This window comes from Rutilus rutilus (assembly GCF_951802725.1).
Source record: "Rutilus rutilus genome assembly, chromosome: 18".
NCBI classification, from domain to species: Eukaryota; Metazoa; Chordata; class Actinopteri; order Cypriniformes; family Leuciscidae; genus Rutilus; species Rutilus rutilus.
Window position 1 is genome coordinate 26,700,616 of NC_140231.1, and position 21,944 is coordinate 26,722,559.

Sequence of the window (21,944 nt, forward strand, 5' to 3'; positions counted from 1 at the left end):
TTTAAGAACGTATAATCTTTGGCAAGTTTATGACTAAATGCTTATGAATTTTATAAGCTTTTAAAAGTAGAAAACATAATTTGTGTGCCATGTATGACTTACTACTGATATAATTAACTTTGTTATTATTATTTTATAGAAATAACTAGTGCTGTCAAATCGATTAAACGCAATTTATTAAATCTAACATAAAAGTTTGTCTATAACATCTGAAAACACCTGATATGCATAAATATAATAAAAAAAAACAAAATAAAAAAAAAAAAACACTCATGTATGTTAAGTTGACAAAATGTGACACCACCAAGGTAATTTGATTTGTTTTATGTAAATTGTTTGAGAAGAAAAACATTTTAGTTTTTTTTAAAGATTCAAAGAACACATTCGCACCCTTTGGGCTCTTGCTTTCGCCAGTACAATAAAGCTTTAACACTTGTGGAGGAAAAATACGTCTTATTGTAAAGGTAATGCCAAAGTGAATGTGTTAAAATAGCTCGATCTTATTTTAATTGCTTCAGTCACCACAGTTCAGAACGTTCCTGGGACAGTGATTGAGATCTTGAAATGATTCCTGGACCAGTATTGAATAGTAAATATAATGTCGGACCTCTAAAGAATATATTACATCATATTCAGGAATCTTCCATTGAAAATGCCACACACACTTGGAAAAGAGCAGTCGTTCAAACCCTGTACAAATCTGATCAAATTAAAAATGACGAATTAAAAAAAATTCTCAAACAAAATGCTTCAGTCTTCAAGTACAATAATTTACAGTTTGCAAACAGGAAACAAACAAACTGGAAATTAACAAAAATGGACAATTTACATGTGTTGTGTTTTACCAAGAGCTACGAATCATCAAAAAAACTTCTTAGCTGCTGCTTCCTGTTGACTCCTGAAAGTAGATGAGAGAAACAAAAAACGAGAGAAGCATTAAAGGCAGGGTAGGCGAGTTGTTCCAGAAACAATCTTTGTTATGCTGGTTGAAAGTCTCTTCACATCCTGATAGCAATCACTAAGTTAAGTGGTCTAAATGTATTTATATGAATATATATTGTCCATGGACCATCAAATGTTTGTCTAATAATTGCAGCCCGTCCAAATACAATGGTATGATGTCATATCTGCCTGTAAGTGTCAACATATGTATTTTCATACCTCCGCGCACAAACATCACACATCATCAGCGCATTTCACTCTATGCAGAATTAGACAGATGTCAGTCACTGAGCGGCACAAACAAAACAGAAGCCACCTTTTACAGTTCCTCCTGAACCAAAACAACCAGCTTTTGCTGCGTTCACGCCATAACTACTGTAATTTGAAAGAGATTTGAAGGTTTGCGACTCAAAATGTATGCGTTTCAATGTCAACACCATCATCGCCAAAATAAATCTGCAGCAGTCAGGTAGTATAGATCAGAGCTCTTCAAGTTATGTTCATTATTATTAATGTAATGCGCTTTGAGACGTGAGGTAGTTTAACACCGTCTCTCGTGACTCTGCTGTGTGTTCATGTGTTTTGAAAGAGGAGTGGCTTTGGAGACGCTTTAAAAGGAGGATGGGATCTTATGCTTTCAAAGCTAATTTGCTATCGCTAGCCGCTCTGAAAATTACCTACCTTTTTATTTTTGTTCCTTGCATACAAAATCTCAGTCTTGATTAATTTCTGTCTTGCTTTTTTTATTATGTGAACAAGAGAACATTTAATTCGAAGACACTGAGAGAGATTTCAGAGCTTTAACTACCAAAACATGAGGAAGCCATTGTAAGAAGCACCCAGAACTCTCTTACACACCTCTTAAAGAGCTTTGTATGGACACTGCAACATAAAGATTCACTCACTTGTACATAACGTAGCCGAAGAAGAGGAGGGACTGAATGACGATGAAGACCAGGAAGTGTGTGGTAGAGAGGCAGGAGGGTAAGGAAGGAAGTTCAGGACATTGTGCCTTTTCTGCGGGATTCTAAGGAATATGTCCAAAATTTTTGACATTTGGTAGTTGCGTCTTTTTTTGCAATTGTTATAGAATTTTAACACTGCCAACATCACAACCGTTTTCATTTTAATTTTAGTTAAAGTTTGAGTACATACACACAAATGTAGTTTTCATTTTTTTCAGTTTCAGTTGTAAGTTAAACCATCAGGTTAAACTAAAAAATGAGAATGATGCCTTGCAATTAGATGAAATAAATAAGTTATTAATAATAATAATAATATTTTATTTCAGTTAAACCTTTTTTATTCAAGTAACATACTTTTTATGGCTTAGTTGGTTAGTTGCATTGTTGTAAAAATGTTGTAAACATTTCCATTTATACATTTTTAGTCAAACTCTGAACAGAAATCCGAACTATGACTATGAAATCCAACTGTGCGCTATTTGTCAGCTAAGCCACACATATGCCATGCTATAAAATGTATTGTCCATATCAGAAATGCTGCTTTATTGGGAACTCACCACGTTTTTCTGAACGATGTGTTCGATGTTCCTCTTGACGACATGCAAATGCTCCTTGATGTCATTGAAGTGCTGGATTGTCTCGTATGATCCAAGTCCGCCAGCGTTACCCTGCTGTTGACCCACTGCCAACTGTTTCAGTGAGCCTGACAACGAGTCCCTACAAAGCACAACATTAGTGCAATGCTTCATTTGCCCTCATGTTTTGAAAAACATTCATGAATCTGATAAGGATTGAGTCAGACACAATAAGAAATACTTAATTATAAAAAAAAAATTTTTTTCAAGTTGAACATTTTCAAAGATTTTTCATGCCAGATGGTTCAACATTAAGGCTTTAAAAGGAAGGCTAACTCATTGTCTGCTGTTTACATACAAGGAAACAGTATGTCATACAAGAGGATCGTATCAAACAATCAATTCCTCTGAGACACAGTGTCACAAGACTTAATCTGAGTTTTAAATGCATAAAACAGCTTTAAGCTTTGAATATCTGATCTGATTCTTAAGACAAAGCTCATGTTATCTGGATTTCATGACATTATTGCTCCATTGTAGACATGAGAATGCAAAAAGATGATTTGCACTTCCTCTCTTCACTCAAAGTATTACAATAAATTTGCAGCATTTAACGCACCAATCATTAAAGCTAATAGACTTAAATGATTATAATTATTGGTATATAAAAGACAAACAACATTCTGAAATTTGAATGCGTTTCAATAGAGGATTCTTTTTTCTGAGCGCACATGTAGAGAAATATTATATACACACACACAATTATTTCCATTTGACTTTTAAGATTGATCACATTTCAATATCTTTTCCAGGCATGGAAAATACGATTTTAATAAATTCCCAGATATTTCCAAGTTTTACATGACCATAGGACAAATATTCACCAGCAAAATGGTTATAAAATAACCTTTGAAATAAAATAAAAATGCAAATTATTTGTACCTGATTTATATTTCCAAATTTAAAACTGTAGACATGCAACAAAGGACTGTCAAATACGGATCTCCTGAACTCCCTCATGTCTCAACGAGCAACAAACCAAACTCTTCAGCTCTGGCTGTTATAGAAGTTGAGCCGTTCTCTCACCTCTAGTGGTATCTCAGGAGCACTGCATGCAAAAAAACGCTGGTGAAAAATCCCTGATTACACTGGCAAATGACTTCTGCGCCCAAGGAGTTCAGCCAAGAAAATCTTAATATTACAGTGAATTGTCCCAATCTAATCTTTTAAGCCTCATCTTAACTCTCCCAAAAGGCCATTTATCCTCCAGCCTCATAGAAAAAATGAAATTACCATGGAGCGCAAGCAGGAATGATTGCTAAATTAATCTTCCTAAAAAACATGGTCCCTTTCTTAAACATATTTCAGATGATTAAGAAATACCCATTCGGGCCATGCCACAGCTTTCCTCGGGGGGGACACTTTCATTCAGCTATAAATAGTCATTAAAGATGTAGTATTAGATAAATATATAAAAAAAGATGATACATTGGATTATAAACAAAACAATGAAGAAATACTTCAGTACTGTATGATTAAAGAGAAAACCCTAAGGAAATTAAAGAAATGTTTTGTTTCTTATAACGTTCTGGGAAAAAAAGGGAATTAAATTACATTTAGGATGAAATTTTTTATATAAAATTCTTATAATATATAGTGAAATGTTTAATCAAAACAAGGTCAAACCACATTTAAAAAAAGAGCAGCGTACGGTTTAACCTTTTAATCAGGAACACATCTTCTAGTTTAACATCATTTTTTTACTGATCACATATTATCCTGTGACCGAACCCCATTTCTTTGGATATCGTCTTCAAAATTCTAAGATGATTAAAAGGATAAAAAAATACCAAATAAATATATGAGGGGATGGGCAAAATGAAAACGTTTGGTAAGTCATAAGTACAGACTCCTTGGGGAATTACAAAGGCAAGAAAGCAATCAGAAGCAGACCATGTATTCGCTGGTGTATGATGGACATATTTAAAGATTCGCATATAATCCATCAAACAGAGGCCCATAAGGAGCCTAAACAAAATCAAATTTGTTTCTTAAGGGGGGGGAAAGACATAAATCTCCCTTGAGGCAAAAAGTGAACATTTAGAATCTCCCAGTAATCTTTATCCACTTCAAATGACCTATATGTCAGAGGAAGCCGTTTTTTGAGTAATATGAAATTATGATAAAAAAAAAAGAGAAAAGGTCAAGATCTTAATATGTGCATAATCTATAAAATGAATTCGATCAACTGAGCATTTGTTTGTTGCGGACCAAATGCTGTTTAAATGCGCGCCAATAGGATTAGCCTAAATGAACAATCGACACAGATTACTGATCTTTTCAACGTCTTTCCGACAACAGGATGACAATGTGGCCTCAATGCTGGCCTTTTGATGAAGACTGCTATGTCTTTGCTAATAGCAAAAATAAAGGTAGCAATATTTGCACTAAATAGCGAACAAATACCTTTTTATAAATGTTGCATGCCTTGAAAAATGACAGATTCGTTTAAACGCCATCTTGTTGACAGAAAAGATGGTGTAAAATATTCAAGATTGTGCAGATAAGGAAAAGATAATAAAGCAACTGTTGTAGTAAAATTCAGTTTTAATAAAAGTACATGATGTAATTGGGTTATTAAGAAAATCTTAATCTAAATGCATCCGTAACAAACAAACCTCTTGGCTAAATCCCAAACAACAAAACCACCGGTAAGTGTTGTGCTAAAAGTCGGTTTAACAATCATTATAGTTTGGTCACATCCGAGTTAAAGAGTTGTAAAAACAGTCTTTTGTGGGCTAATCCTCTACTTGCACGGCTAAAGAGTTTTAAATGCTGTATTTTGGCATCTAATCCTAAAGCCTTATTGTTCGATTTTGTCTTTGTGCTTTAATCCTTGTTCGTCCACACCTCGCTTAAAAAACACCTGGAAGAAAACAAACAACTGTCCGCTAACAAAACAAAAAAACAGTGCTGACATTACAGAGGTCAAAACAGAATAACAAACAAACGTATTTAATCTGGATTAAACGACGAACATCTTTAGATCTTTACGTAAAGACACAACAAACAAAAGTTAACAGATGAAACCTAATTTGTTGCGTTGTTCAGTTTTTTGCAAAGGCATGTAATGCGCTAAGGCCTCTAAGTAGTTGTTTTACTCAGAGATTGTATGCGATTTAACACTTCATTGGCTAGGGATTTTTTTGGAGCATACCGTATTTTCCAGAATATAAATCGCATCTTTTTTTTAAATCTGAAACGTGCTGCGACTTGTATGTCCAGACGCGGTTTACCTCATGCAATTAACATCAAGCAAACAAAACCAAATTTGCATTTGTGTTTGCAAGTTTATTTGTGTAGCAGCCGCTGGTTTTAGTTTCACTTTAAATAAATTCATTTATAACAAATGTTGTTTATAATGAATGCCACTATTAATTGTTTGTTTTGTACTTATTTTCATTCCTGCTCTGTTCTAAATATCGTTAAATTTAAAGGATTTGTTGTGGAGTAAGGGGAACTAAAATAGATGTTTATAATATTTGTAAATGTTTGGTTTTATTTACATTATTTCTTAAACGTATCTAAACGTAAACAAAATGGAATTTCGACCCAGTGCAACTTATGACTTTTTCTTGGCGACTTACCTTACTTCATTAAGGTTTCTCAAAACCTCATGTTGCGTATTAATAATGGTGTCCATTTCATGAGTGGGAGCCTAAAAGCAAGTAAACTATAAGTTAGGCTCAAAGACAGGTTAGAACATAAATTCGCTTAATAAATGTAAGAATGTAAATCAACCATGTAATTTTGGTGCTTTACAAACTGACCAATTTAAAGTCATAACATCTCATGAAGGGTTTTTGACTGGATCCGAGATGACACCATGGCATTCAATATAAAAATCTGGTCAACGTAAGAGTGTCCGGTGCTGTTAAATGCATTTGTCATGTCCTACCTGTCCTGACTGTGCTTGTGGTGTGCGTTTGGAGATCTCCTCTGTGATGACTGACACATAACGGCGTTGTTCATCCAGAATCATGGCCAGCTGCCTGTTCAACTGCTTGATTTCCAGGTGGATTCGATTCTGCCCCTCAAACACCTGACGGATTTCCCGGTCGTTAACGCTTTCAAACAGGTCCTCAACTGCCAGAAGAGAAACACTGAACAGATGTTTTTCTACAAATATGGATTTTCATTTTTCATCAAGGCATTTAAAATGAATCAGAAACAGAATCTGTTGTAAATACATCTGTGAATAAACACAGAGAATGCATGGTTTAGGGAAAAATGTTGCGCCTAAAATGCCCTTAAAGACGGTAAAAAAAAAAAAAAAAATCTAGATTTAAAAAAATAAAATTATATATATATATATATATATATATATATATATATATATATATATAATTATTATTATTTTTTATATCAAATTTTTTTTTAAATAAAAGCAACCAAATCAAACTTAATCCAATCAGATCTATATGGAAGCTTGTTTCTGCAATGCAATAAAAATAAATAAGGTAATTGCGACTTTTTTTCTAACAATTCAGACTTTTTTTTCCTCGCAATTGCGGGTTTATACCATAGACTGTAAAAAATAGGTTTATACCTCACAATTTGGACTTTAGAACTTGCAATTGAGAGTTCATATCTCAACACTCAAAAAAAAAAAAAAAAATTTAAATTGCAATTCTTGCTTTTTCCTCACAATTCTGACTTTTTTTTTTTATCTCGCAATTGCGACTATTTTTCTCCGAATTGCAAGGTTATATTTTGCAATTCTGACTTTTTTCTCAGAAATGAATTAAAAACCCGCAATAGCGAGATGTAAAGTCAGAATTGAGAGAACTGACAATTGAGAATTTATATCTCAAAATTCTAGGGGTGTAACAATAAACCGTGTCACAATATATCGCAATATAAAAATGCAACAATATGTATCGTGGATAGTGACAATATGTATCGTGTATAGTTCACCCAAAATAAAAATTACTGTGTGAGAAAAAATTCAGAGTTTTAGTGTCAGTACTACATGAAACTAATATAATGTATAATAATGCAATGTGGGAATATTTGTGGGTCCTGATAATGCCGAATATCTTATGTTACCAGTAAAAAGTGGCCTACATTATTTTAAATATATCTAGTTAGTGACAGAGTGCAAGCACATTCATCTAAAATAATCCTGTATTTTCAGCTTCAGAATCATGAATATTTTTATTCTTGTGTCACTATTGTCCCATGCATTGGGTTACCAGCACCAATATATTCTGAATATTTTCTTAGAATTGAGAAATATAAACTCAAATTGTGATAAGTCAAATTTGTGAAAAAAAAAAAGAAGTCATTTTATATTTTTTTACTCCGTGACGGAAACAAGCTTCCATAGATTTAAGATCAGTGAATTTGGAATGGATGCATTTTACCATTCAAGATTTCTGTGTTTTTATGCGAGTTTCTCTTAATGTTTCCAGGCCATTTCTATTGACTATAAACATGATAAAAACTCAAAGCTGAATGTGAATCTGAGGGTCAAAACTTCAGACAGAATGAGAGCAACTCACTGGGCTGCCCCTGGACATCAGGGTGCTCTTTCTGAAACTCCTCTTTCCTTTTGTCCAGCTCTTGTTGGAAATTCTCAAATTCCTCCTGGTACTTGTCCTTCTCCTCTTTGGGAATCTCTTTTTCTGGGAGAGGCTTTATAGAAAGACAAAACACACATTCAAACACAATCACGCACATAGACACACTTACGCATACTCCAATTATAATGAACAAGAGGAATGGAGTAAGAGGTAGACACTTATGAAATAAGTATGGCAAGATTCTTCGTACTTATTCATACTTAAATGTGTGTATGCGAATGTGTGGCGAGGAAAATGCGTACCAGATTCTGCCCAGGCTCTGCAAGTCTGAACAGCAAAAATGACAGCACATCATGGTCATCTGTTGAAAGAAATTTAGCCATATTTTTAAAGCTGCAGAGTGTAATTTCAGTGCCACTAGCAACACTAAACACGTTTCGAAGTTTTAAACCTCTTCTTCCACAGAACCTGCTATAGAAATGCATACAAACCATTCATTAGATTACTTTCATATAACTTAATGTTTGAATGCCAGCCATTAATCTTTGTTGGTTCAATTTTGATCCAGTTGGAGGGTAACAAAGACAACATTAGACCTTCAACCGGATAAGTATAAGTATTTGGATAAGTAAAAACACCTGCAAGTCCTCCGGTGGCTGCAGAGATCCCAAAATAACCAGACTCAGGAATGACCATGTTTTCAACTTTGGTGCAGAACTCATAATCGTCTTTATCAGGAGTGAAGCCGTTATTGATGAAAACCTGAAACAATTGAGAAAATATTCAGACGTTATTATAGCTGGGAAACTTCATATTTTCATTTCAATTTAGGTAATTTGCTCCTTTTTTTTAATGAGATCATATTGAGATGAATAGTCAAACAATTTACCTGAACACATCCAACAAAATACTATAGTATTGCCAGCTGTACATGGATCTATTGTTGTGATGTACATTTGCAATGCAAGATTCACCGAAAAACACATTTAAATCACAAAAGCTATCGTTAAATTATCAGGGTCAAAAGGTTTAATTATAGTCGGTTCTTTAGTAATTAATCTTGAAACTTATTATTGGTTATATGATGATATAAACTTGACCTACCGATAAAGTTTGCTTGTAGTAGGTGATTTTGGCACGTACAGGGTAAGGTTTGTTTCTGAAGTCTCTAAGACATGTACCCAGAGCCTGCGTTGAGCCATCACTGGAGGAAAAATATTATTTATCAAATGCATACATATATAAACACAACGACAACAGGTTTCCTTTCCATGTCAACAAGTTTGGCCAAGGTTTCTCTTTAAAATTTCATGAAACATTGAACTGATGATGTGAAGGCTTATGTGTTAGCGCAGTCTAGCTAGTACATATGCGGCTCACAGATCTAATTTAATGCTTTCACTGTTACTGCACTCAGATTAAGACAGACAGAGGATTAGACTCTCTCTCTCATAAATAATCATATTTCCTAATCTCCTTTGAGTTGTAAAAATGAGAGCGCTGATGTCAGCAAGGAGGATATGTTTACTTACTTTTGATGGTCATAAACAAGTTTGCCATTGTTACCCACCACCAGGACAGCAGGGTTGTTTTTCTACAATAGCAAGGTCACAGAAGACAGGGAGACATAATCCTTATTTAGTTCAGAGGAGACACAAAGCAAGTCTACTGAGGTGCTTTAGTGTTTGTTGCTGAGGCAAAAGCTAAGCACATTACCATAATCCTTTGATAATATATATATATATATTTACCTCTACCTTAAGATGTTTTGACTGAAAAATGCACATCGGTAAAAAAAAAAAACACATTGTTGGTGCATTTTACTGACACAAACAAGTGTTAAAATAGTCCTTTTTCAATAAACTACTAATTATAATAAATTACAGTGCAGCCAAATAATTGAAAACAAATTTATTACACAATATGCTGATTTAGCAAATATTAATATTTGCCAAGAAAAACCCTAATATTAAGATTTTAAAAGCTTTACATACATATACAGTAAATACATATACATTATATTTATATATATATATATATATATATATATATATATATATATATATATATGTGTGTGTGTGTGTGTGTGTGTGTGTGTGTGTGTGTGTTACATAAAAAATGTTTTAAATAATAACTTCACAAACACATTTAAAAATAAAATTTGAATTAAAATGCAATTATTAAAATTATACTCATGTGCAATCACCTTCCCATCATTATCAAAAGAGTCAAAGAATATTCCCACGCCGTTCCACTGATCAGCAGCCCCGTACACAGGACCATCCAGACCTTGACCAGCCGTGAACCATATGGCCTACAGAAAACACACACACACAAGTGAGCATGGGTAATTTGGTAAGTGGTGCTTGAGATCAGTGTGGTCTGCTCCACTGGACTGTGGGACAATTCAATGAAAGCACATGTTACTCGTACAACACTACATTATAATTACTCACTCAATACTGCGAATGTTGAACAAAGTTCAGGAATTATCAAGGATGACCTATGGATGCCTTTTCTGATAAAATGATTTATTCTGTGCAAAAAGAAGTACCTGCGATAAGACGAAAAAAACTGAACCTCATGACTGCTAACAAATAAAGTAAATCAAGTTTCGTTTCAGTCAAGTCTGTAGCACCAGTAATGCAGCTGCACAAAGTGAGCTCATATGACCAGGGTGGAGAGGAAGTGAAATGTGTGACGTAAAAAAATAAAAAATAAAAGTGTAAAAATGTACAAAAAGTATAAAAAGCACAAAATACTGAATATAGTGACACATACAATTTTATGGTTTGTTAAAAGCAATAATAGTACCATAAAACTAGATTTTTACATCTTGTGAAGAAAATGCGATTATTGTTTGCCCATGCAAACCTGCCGCCACAATGCTAGGGTGTTCTGGGTGGTTGCCCGGGCGTGACTATGCAGGTGTTCTGAGTGGCTGTTAGTGCATTTCTATACGGTTGCAGGGCCAAAGCAAAAAGATCCTGCCACCAAGTATAATGATAGATATGACTTCACAGGAAGTACCCACACTGCCCTTCTGTTTTAGTGACGGTGCAAACAGCGTCTTACACACATCAGTTAATAAAGTTTTATTTATGTAAATGCCTTTGTGTGCACTACTGTAATATAGTCCACCACAAGTTTTACATTACATTGTTTAAATTATCAAAAAGCAGGATTGATTAAAAAAAAAGAAAGAAAAAAAATAGCAAGGGCAGTCAACATATAATTTTATAAGTTTACATCTCGCAATTCTGACTTTATTTCTCACAACTGCCACGTTCCTTCTCACAACTGCCACTTTCTTTCTCACAACTGCCACGTTCCTTCTCACAACTGCCACTTTCTTTCTCACAACTGCCACGTTCCTTCTCACAACTGCCACTTTCTTTCTCACAACTGCCACGTTCTTTCTCACAACTGCCACTTTCTTTCTCGCAACTGCCACTTTCTTTCTCGCAACTGCAAAAAGTGTGAATTGCAAGACAAACTTGCAACTTTGAGAAAAAAAGTCAGAACTACGACTTTCTCAGAAATGCAATGTTATTTCTCCCAATTTTGACGTTATTTTTCCCAATTGCGAGAAATTGCAAGTTTATAAGTCTGAATTGTGAGAAATAAACTTACAATTTCTCAGAAAGAAATACAAAATTGCGAGACAAACTTGCAATTGCAAGAAAAGTCAGAATTACAACCATTTCTCACAACTGAGACTTTATTTCGCGACTTTTTTTCTCACAACTGCGACTTTATTTAGCAAATTTTTTTGTGACGTTTTTTCTCACAATTGCGAGTCTAAATTGTGAGACATAAACTATGAAAAAAATCTGAATTGCGAGACACTAGAAATTGCGAGGAAAGTCAGAATTTCTCACAATTGCGACTATTTCTCACAACTGTGAGAAATTGGAAGTTTATAAGTCAGAATTGCGATATATAAACTTGCAATTGCAAGAAAAAAGTCAGAATTGAGAGATCATCACAATTACCTTTTTTATTTTTTTATTCTGTGGCGAAAACAAGCTTCCATATAAAAGTTGTTAAAAAAGTAATAATATTTTACAAAATTACTGTGTTTTTTTTAAATCAAATAAATGCAGCCATTGTGAGCATACTAGACTTATTTTAAAAACATTTAAAAAAATCTTATTGACTCAACCCTTTTGAATAGTAATGTACATCCAAAGTAATTTCTAGTACACTACTTGCCACAAGGTTCACCCAGATCTAGAATTCAACCTGTGGCACTAGCTCAAGGCTTTAATGTCCCTAAAATGGGTCAAAATGACCCTCCACAGTCAAACCGATAACAATATGTGTTTGTGCTTCTGTATGTTTCCAAATGCCCATAGCCAAAAATGTAGAAATGAGGCTCACATACACAATATAATAATGATTATTTTCCAATCTACTTACCAATCCATCTGCTCCCATTCGTCCCCGTCCGGACACACGGAATGCCACCTCAGCTTCCCAATGTTCAAAACTTACAGGGGATTTTGTCCATACCCCACCCTTTTGGCTCCGCAGAGAGGGGGTGATTCGAATCTGATCCGCACCAGGAATGGCATCTGGAAAGAAGATGGACATTTGAAAATGAATGAACTTATAGTTAGTTATACTAACTACAAGTAACTTTGCAAGTTACAAGTAACTTAACTCTCATTAGAGTAGACTGTTAGGTTAGAGTTAGGTGTTATGGTTCAGGTATGTAGAATAAGCTGACGTAGTTGCAAAGATACTTTTAGTCTGTTGGGGAGCATCAAAATAAAGTGTTAGAAGATATTAAGCAGACAGTCTACTAATACTCTACTAATAACATTGACATGTAGGTTAGAAGTTAGTAGAATGTCTAAAGAGGACCATCGGAATAAAGTGTAACCATAAAACTATAATAATCCCTGCGCAGTTAGCCAAACCCATCAGAATATCTTATTTAAGAGAATATGAAAAGTTTTATTAGGCAATTAGAGACAACAAAAGATTTATGTTTCATAATTTCATCATCACACGGCCATTTGTAACATCTGGCACACTACCAAGTATACGAGGCGAACTTCCCTGACAGCATACTTTTCTGTTGACATAGGCTAAATTTATTTAAACAGAACTTATGACAGAAACATCAATATTAAATTTGAGGACCAAGTAAACAGCCTTGATTGCTCCTGCCGGCTAATATGTGGTGGTGTATTTGAAAGATTTGGGAAATGTTGTAACACAGAACTTTGCTCTTCCCACATGCCAAGACAGATTTGTTTAACCCTTTAGGAAAACTAGTGCCATGTCAGCTGTTAAATTGTTTTTTTTAACAATGTCACCACGATTATGCATCAAAGATTATTAGGCTATGTGAATCTGATAACTAATCATAATCACACTTTTATTAACACTATAGAGTATCTGATTTAATCATAGGACAAAAGCAACTAACAATGCACCAAACATATCAGAACAGAAGTAGAGCATTGATTTTAAAATGCAGCCATATTTAAACTTTAAGATGTGTTACACATATCATAATATGCATTATTACAAGAAACCCCTCATGCACAAGCAATGAAATCCAAAATCATTCATTCAAAAATGCAATAGCTGCTACTTGCACCACTCAGGTTCAGTTCACTTTAATGTAACCTCGCATAAACTTCACGGGCCATTAAAACTACATGTCCGTACATGGACTAAACATGCGGACAGATGACAGACAGAGATACAGATGGATGAGAGAGATCAGACTGACACCCATCAATAAACTTACTCCCAGTATGAATCCAGAATGGGATTCTTCCATCACTCTGTGTCAGATGTGGCCCTTTAAAACTGTATTTATACTCAAAACGCCGGTGCGGCAAGTCCCCGGCAGCGATGTCGGCGAAAACGTGCGGAAATATTAAAGAAATTAGTAATAAATAGGCATAAGCTGCCAGGAACTTAGCTATGGGCACCGCCATGTTTGAGTCTGAATGCTGACGTAGCGCAGAGAGGGGCGGGAGAACTGGAAATGCTGAAGGGCCAACAGGGCGCTCTCTCATTGGCTGAAGGGCCAAACAGGGCGCTCTCTCATTGGCTGAAGCGCTAGATTGACACACGGGGAATTATTAGGCGGACCGCCTTGAGCTACGTTTTTAGGCACCGTCGCACTGATGACTTCGTAGCCTACTAAACGTGTCATAGCATACAAAACGTTACCACAGTAACATACATCTTTTTAAGAGGTTATTTTGCCACTGTAAATTTATAATGAATTAACATGCGAGCTTTTTTCAGACCTTTTATTAAATGATAACAGATTTACACACACAAATACACGCACGCACACACACACACACGTATGTGTGTGTACTTATTGTAAAACATATATAATATATAATAGCCTGTTGTATACTGTATACACACACACACACATTAGAATTTTATACATACATATAATACTGATTATATTTATATTTAAAATATACTTAGTCAATAGTAGGCTATGTAGCCTATACAGCCTACAGGCATAGCCTATTTGCTATGAAGCTTTTTCTCTCTCACACACATTTTATGTAGGCTGTAGATATACTGAAATATATTTAATATACTTATAGTCAATAGTAAGTATATACATAAATACATGCATAAAAGCTTTTTCTATCACACACACTACAATTGTATTTAAATGTATAAATATACATATAATATTGAATATAAATGTAATAAATATTTAGTCAATAGTATAGTATATACTTTATATATATATATATATATATATATATATATATATATATATATATATATAAATAAATAGCTTCATATATAGGCCCATGTATATCATGTGTATATAAATGTAATAAATATTTAGTCAATAGTATAGTATATACTTTATTTATATATATATATATATATATATATATATATATATAAATAGCTTCATATATAGGCCCATGTATATCATGTGTATATATATATATATATGTATATATGTATATAAATAAATATATATACACACATGATATACATAGGCCTATATATGAAGCTTTTTCTCATAGACACAGACAGAGACACACACAAACTTTATTGGCACCCCTGGTAAATATGATCAAAGATGGCTGTAAAAAGTAAATCGGCATTGTTTATCCTTTTGATTTTTCATTCAAAAAATGTGTTGAAGTAAAATAAGTGAAAGTGGGGTAAAATTACATTATACATTTTTTTCTTTTCTACAAAACACGTTGGCCACAATTATTGGGACTCCTAGAATTTTTTTATGAGTAAAATATCCCTGAAGTATATTCCTATTAATATATTTGTTTTTAGCACACCAGGGTGACTAGGAACATGAAATTGTCTAGCTATGACTTCTTGCAGGAGTTTAAATATGAGGAAACACAAAGGCCAAATTCCCTTAATCATCCATCATCACAATAAGTAAAACCAAAGAAGATAGTTCTGATGTGCAGTAAAAGATTGTTGAGCATCACAAAATAGAAAGTGGCTGTAAGAATAGCGAAAGCATTGAAAATTCCCATTTCCAGCATCAGGGCAATAATTAAGAAGTTCCAGTCAACTAAAGATGTTACGAATCTGCCTGGAAGAGGACGTGTAAATTGTCTTAATACATGTTGAGGAGGAGAGTTCGAGTGGCCAAAGACTCACAAATGGAGAATTCCAGAGATTAGAGTCTTCGGGTCAGGAAGCCAAAAAAATCAAACAATCAAACAACCCCTACATCACCACAAGTTGTTTGGGAGGGTTTCAAGAAAAATCCTCCTCGCTCATCCAAAAACAAACTCCAGCAAATTCAGTTGCAAACACGACTGGAACTTTGAACGGGACGGAACATATGGTCAGATGAAACTAAAAAGAGTTTTTTGGCACCAAACCCACCAGATTGGTTTGGTGCCAACAGGAATAAAACGTACTCCATGACCACCGTTAAATATACTGCTGGATCTTTAATGTTAAGGGCCTATTTTTTTTGCTGGAGGTCCTGGACTTCTTGTTCACATACATGGTATCATGGATTCTAGCAAATACCAAAACCTGACGGCTTCTGCTAGAAATCTTATAATGGGCCGTGGTTGGATCTTTCCAATGATCCAAAACGAACATAAAAAAATCAACACAAAAATGTGTCACTGAGTACAAAATGAAGCTTCTGCCATGACCGTCCCGGTTCCCTGACCTGAACCCTATAGAAAATGAGTGGGGTGAACTGAAGAGAAGCAGCACAAGACTGCTCTCTGATCTCCTGTCAGGTGTTCTCCAAACTCATCAGGCATTATGGGGGAAGACTCAGAGCTGTTATCTTGGCAAAAGTAGGTTGAACAAGTATTTAATAAAATGGTGCACGTGTTTTGCAGAAAAACATTTATTTCATAATGTGATTATGAACAGGAACATGAAGTGATATGCTCAAGCTTGTGATAAGAACATTCTCCCTCCCTCTCACACACACCTTGACTGACAGAGCAAAAGTGTCTCAGCACAACCTCTTATCCTTCTAGTCAACCTGTAATTAGGGTCTTAATGAGTGCTATCTTTATGAGATAGTGAGGTTGGCATGCCCTTTCCCAGTGGGCGGCAGCAGGTAGATGGTCATTCTGACCAATGATCAACCCCCTGCTCTCAGGTCAGTGCTAATACAGCCCTAGCCCCGCGTGGAAGGGATCAGCGCCCAATGGAGAGCAGGGGCTCCTGAGGTGTCTTTTTCATGGGGGAGTCCCATTCCCTCAGCAGGAGGGGTCTGTTATAATCCCCTGCCATTCACTTTCTATGCTAATAGCTCAGGGCTAATGATGGGATGGATGACCTCACTATAAGGTTAACATCAGCTGACCCTGACACAGCTAAAAGAAACTGAGGGGTCTGCAATGGATGACATGCAATGTCATTTGTGATTTGTTATACCAAAAATAATTTGTATGGTGATCAAAAGTGGATATTTATTTGAAATAATGTCACCGCAATGAAAATATGATATGCTAAACTTATTTTAAACTGCATTTTTTTTATAATTTGTTGTACTTTTTGTTCATTATCGTGCATACTTAAGGATTAGACATCTGAATAAATCCCAAAACATGTGTTCAACTTGTATGGAACTTGTCCTGCACCATTTGTGCTATAAATGTGAATGATGGAATTCCTCAAATCGCTTTGGGCTATTGATTTTATATGACATCTGATGTACAATTTTAACAGGCAGACAATTAAAAATAAAATAAACTCCTTACACTGAAAGAGGGAGATGACAGCATCACCATGGATGAGAATAGAACATTGAGTTGACTAGTAAACTCATGTCAACATGCTTAAAAATTGCACAATGTATGAATCATGTATACATTGTATAGTATTCTTTTATAGCCAATATTTTTCTGTTTTATTTACATCCTCTTGATAGTTTATTATGTGTATGTGTGTATGTATGTATAATGTGTGAATGTCCTTAAATCCTTGCTGGTTCTGTTTGTTGTTGCACTATGTGGGAAAATGAACTAAGCAAACATATTTTACATCACATATATTTAATATGTATGTGACAAATATAGAACCTTGAGATCGGAGCACCTAGCAACCACACAGCAACTCCCAAGCACCCATCCACAACACCTCAAAATCTTTATTATTTATTGCATATTTATTATTATAAATGCAGTTTTAATAACCTCATAATTGAGAGACATATAATATTTGAATGGCATAAATATATTTTTTTAAATGGACACATTGCAGGACTAATAAATGAACTTAAAAAAAAGCTAATAAAATGTAAAAATGTTATTATAATAATAACAATAACACACATTGCCCTGATATATTAATGGAAATTTTAAAGGCACTTTGCAGGACTATTAAATGAACATCAAAAAAGCTGATAGGTGATTAAAAATAGGGTAAAATATTGGTAAATATTATCTAACAATGTACATTTGGCTAATAAGTGATTAAAATAGTGTAAAAAAATATTCTTATTATTGTTAATAATATCAATGCTAAACAGTATCTAACAATATGCATATCCCTATATATTCATAGAAATTTTAACCTATAAAAGGCACTTTGCAGGACTATTAAATGAACACCAAAAAAGCTGATAGGTGATTAAAAATAGGGTAAAAATATTTAAGAATAATAACGGTAACATTCAGCTAATAGGCGATTAAAAATAGCGTAAAATATTTGTATTATCAATGCTAAACAGAACATGCATTCTCCGTATATATTCAAATAAACGTGAACTTTACAGGCAGACTATTAAATGAACGCTAAAAATAGGGTAAAAATATTTAAGAATAGTATCTAACACTATACATTTTCATATGTAATTCCAATTAAATTGATGTTTAAAAAGTTTAAAAAGTTCATGCTGTCACCTCCCGTAAACATTTAGTTTTTGATGTGGAAATCCTGTTTTTTGACTCATCTCTTGCCTGAAAAACCCATGTCATGTTGCATTTCCCCAAACCCATCCTTAGACATCCCTAAATGTCATGCCTTGTTCCGCGAAGGCTGCTGGAACCCATCCGAGTTGAACAGTGAGTAATCCATCAGCATCACTCGGGCTGATCTCTTCCTGTGGCCTATTCTCCGGCTCACGATACTCCCCTAATCATGACAAGTGTCTCTCTTGTTCGCGTCATTAGTTTAGCCCGAGGAGAGAGGTTGTAATTGAGGTCCCTTCTCTTTTGTGTGAAGTTCATTAGGAAGTTAATTCTCACAGTTTGGAGGAAATGCACGATTTAAATGACAAAAGATATGCAAATGGATCATTTGGATTGGAGACAAAGAAGCCTGATGGGAGCTAATGGATTACGCATCAGGAGAATACCTCTACAAATTAGTCAGCGCAAATATTTGGCCAGCTAATTATGCAGCCGCAGAATTGTTATTTTTGGACAGGCCACAGTTTTAACATGTCAAATAAGGCGGCCATGGGAAGAAGGGTCACATGAACGGCTGATATAGAAGAAAAAGTGAATTATGGCAGAGAGTGTCTCCTAACAGGGCTCATTGTGTGTGTTCTTTGTGCGGTATAAAAAGGTCTTTTCAGGTCATAAGGGACACAGAGCAGCTGAGCATGGCTTCTCACCTCTCAGCTGGGTTCCCTTTTCTGCATTCAGTGTGTTTTTCCGCATTGAATTCACGAACGAATGCAAACACACAAAAAACAACACGTATTTCCACAACAAAACCCTAAGCAAATAACAGCGGCGTGGAAGAAAAGCAGCATGTAGCATGTTATTATCTTTCACCTGCAGGGAGTTTACATCACTATGGTGAGCACTTCAGCCCTAGATGGCCTATTCATCACGTCATAGACCCGACGTTAAGATTTGACCTCTTTTGGACGACAAGCTTATGGTGAAGATCAACTAATGAATAGATTGATAATGTTTGCCAGTGACTTATTTGAGTGAACTTATAGTGAAATAGTGTTGTACAGTTTTTATACTATAATACTTATATAACAATTGTCATAAATAAATAAATAGTATATTTTATGGTATAATATAATTTATATTAAATGTATATAAATAAGATGAAATAAAAATAAAAACAAAAGAATTTTAAAATAAGTGGCAATTAAATGAATGAATATAATAAAGTATATACAGTTGTATATATATATATATACATATACACACACACACACACACACACACACACACACACACACACACACACACACACACACACACACACACACACACACACACACACACACACACATATATCTATCTATATATATATATATATATATATATATAATATTATATTTAATGTATAATATAATTTTATTATAGTATATTTATATTTTATATTAAATATAAATATTACATTTAACACACACACACACACACACACACACACACACACACATATATATATATATATATAAATCAGATGAAATTTAAAATAAATACATGAATAAAAAATACAAAAGTATTTTAAAATAAGTGCCAATTAAATGAATGAATATAATAAAGTATATACAATTGTTATATACACACACACACACACACACACACACATATATATATATATAAATCAGATGAAATTTAAAATAAATACATGAATAAAAAATACAAAAGTATTTTAAAATAAGTGCCAATTAAATGAATGAATATAATAAAGTATATACAATTGCTATATACACACACACACACACACACACACACACACACACACACACACACATATATATATATATATATATATATATATATATATATATAATATTATATTATATTATATTTAATATATTATATATTATATTATATTATTTTATAATATAATTATAATATAAATATATATATATATAAATCAGATGAAATAAAAAATAAATACATGAATAAAAAATACAAAAGTATTTTAAAATAAGTGGCAATTAAGTGTCAAAAAGTTACATGTGTGTATATATATATATATATATTCAAATAATCAGGTAATAAATATAGCCTACATATACTGTATATATATATATAAACAATTAACAAAAATTAGATGAATTTTTCAAAAGTATTTTAAAATATGTGTCAATTAAATTAGTACATTAAATTAGTATTAGTACATACTTCTTCGATGTCTTATGGCACCTATTTTATGCGCGAGTGTGTTTGAAAGTGTGTGTCTACATAAAGCAATAGTGCCCTTTGTGTGTGGTGTTTTGAGCACTCAAACATTACCTTAAAGTGGCTCAACATGGTCTTGTGTGTGCGTGTGTGTGTGTGTGTGTGTGTGTGTGTGTGGAGTACTCTCATTATCTGCCCAAACTAAAGAGCATTCACCGGAGAGGCCGTGCCCTGCTCTTATTTACCGACACACGAAAAACGAAAGGTTCCAAACAATATGGAAAGGATTCCTTTATCCTCACAAGTGCTCGCCATCTCCTCCACCTTTGAATGTCCCCCCTTTTCAGATACCTGCACGGAAGAAGAAAAAAAAAAGAAAGAAGAATAAGAAGAGAAATTCTCGACAAAAGGATATCCTCAACTTTCCTCAGCGGCCCCCTCGCAGAGATGGAGGGCCTAGTTTAAGACCTTTATTTGTGTAAAACCTCTCATTAACTCCGCTCATGCCGTCTCCCTCGGCCCGCTGTGGTTTAAGTAGTGCGCTTTGCAAAAAAAAAAAAGAAAAAAAAAAAAGCCGACCAATTAGTCACCCATCAGCTCCAATTAGAAGAGACAAAACCTGTATAAAGATAACTCAACGAGAGCGACCCGACGCCGAGCTTTCCTTACCCAGCGTACCCTCCTCACCTTGTTTCTCCTTCTCTCCCTCTGTAAGAGCCCAGTGTTGTCGAGATGGGAAGCCAGGCCTCCCAGGAGTCTCAGAAGGAGGGCTATTCAGCCCCTATACCTGTTTACGGCTTCTAAAGCGTTCGGCTTGCACACAATCGGCCTTTGTCCTCCCGGTGCTTCCTTTAACTTAGGCCTCAACAAGAGCAAGCTTTCACTATAGCACTCTCTTTCTTTTCCGTGGAGTGAAGAGAGGGGGGAAAAAAGAGAGAGAGAGAAAAAAATGAGCTGAAGGAGTGGCTTTCGCCTCATTAAAATTGAATTTGCACTGTCCTGTAATTACATGGGAGGGCAACAATGTATTTCTTCCCCTCAATGAAGGTTTTTTGGGGCAGTTAATTTGGTGCTTGCGTTTAATCTCTTAAAGGCATTAATTAGCGCGGAGTGAAACCCTAATTTCCTCCGTCGCCGGTGCCGTTCGCCTGCGAGTTTTCCCTCCCGTTCTTCCCAACCGAGGCCAGGCAAGCGAGCGCCGTTAATAAAATTACCTCATTAATGACTTTTATTCTAGCACAGTGACTCATTCAGGATCTGCCATTAAGCATTAGCTTGATGCTGTTTGAACGGGCCGGGCTGGGGGCCCCC

General features: G+C 34.6%; 1 protein-coding gene and 1 long non-coding RNA gene across 3 annotated transcripts in view; both read right to left on the reverse strand.

Annotated features, from left to right (window-relative positions):
• Positions 1-308: 308 nt before the first annotated feature.
• lman1 (lectin, mannose-binding, 1) lies at positions 309-14,062 on the reverse strand. Its single transcript, XM_084387942.1, has 13 exons — positions 13,835-14,062; positions 12,490-12,644; positions 10,274-10,381; positions 9,600-9,661; positions 9,172-9,271; positions 8,706-8,829; positions 8,370-8,428; positions 8,047-8,179; positions 6,441-6,628; positions 6,130-6,200; positions 2,465-2,624; positions 1,848-1,969; positions 309-898 (listed from the first exon to the last, which is right to left on the reverse strand). The coding sequence occupies exons 1-13, from the start codon at positions 14,025-14,027 to the stop codon at positions 862-864; spliced, it is 1,512 nt and encodes a 503-aa protein (XP_084244068.1). The 5' UTR covers positions 14,028-14,062; the 3' UTR covers positions 309-861.
• Positions 14,063-20,535: 6,473 nt separating this feature from the next.
• LOC311277522 overlaps positions 20,536-21,944 on the reverse strand; it is a 4,619-nt gene continuing 3,210 nt past the window's right edge. The window contains exon 3 of one of the 2 annotated variants that reach the window (XR_014625279.1): positions 20,536-21,528. This is a non-coding gene — a long non-coding RNA (uncharacterized lncRNA). Of the gene's footprint in view, positions 21,533-21,944 lie in introns of both variants that reach the window. The other variant, XR_014625280.1, reaches the window with a different exon arrangement.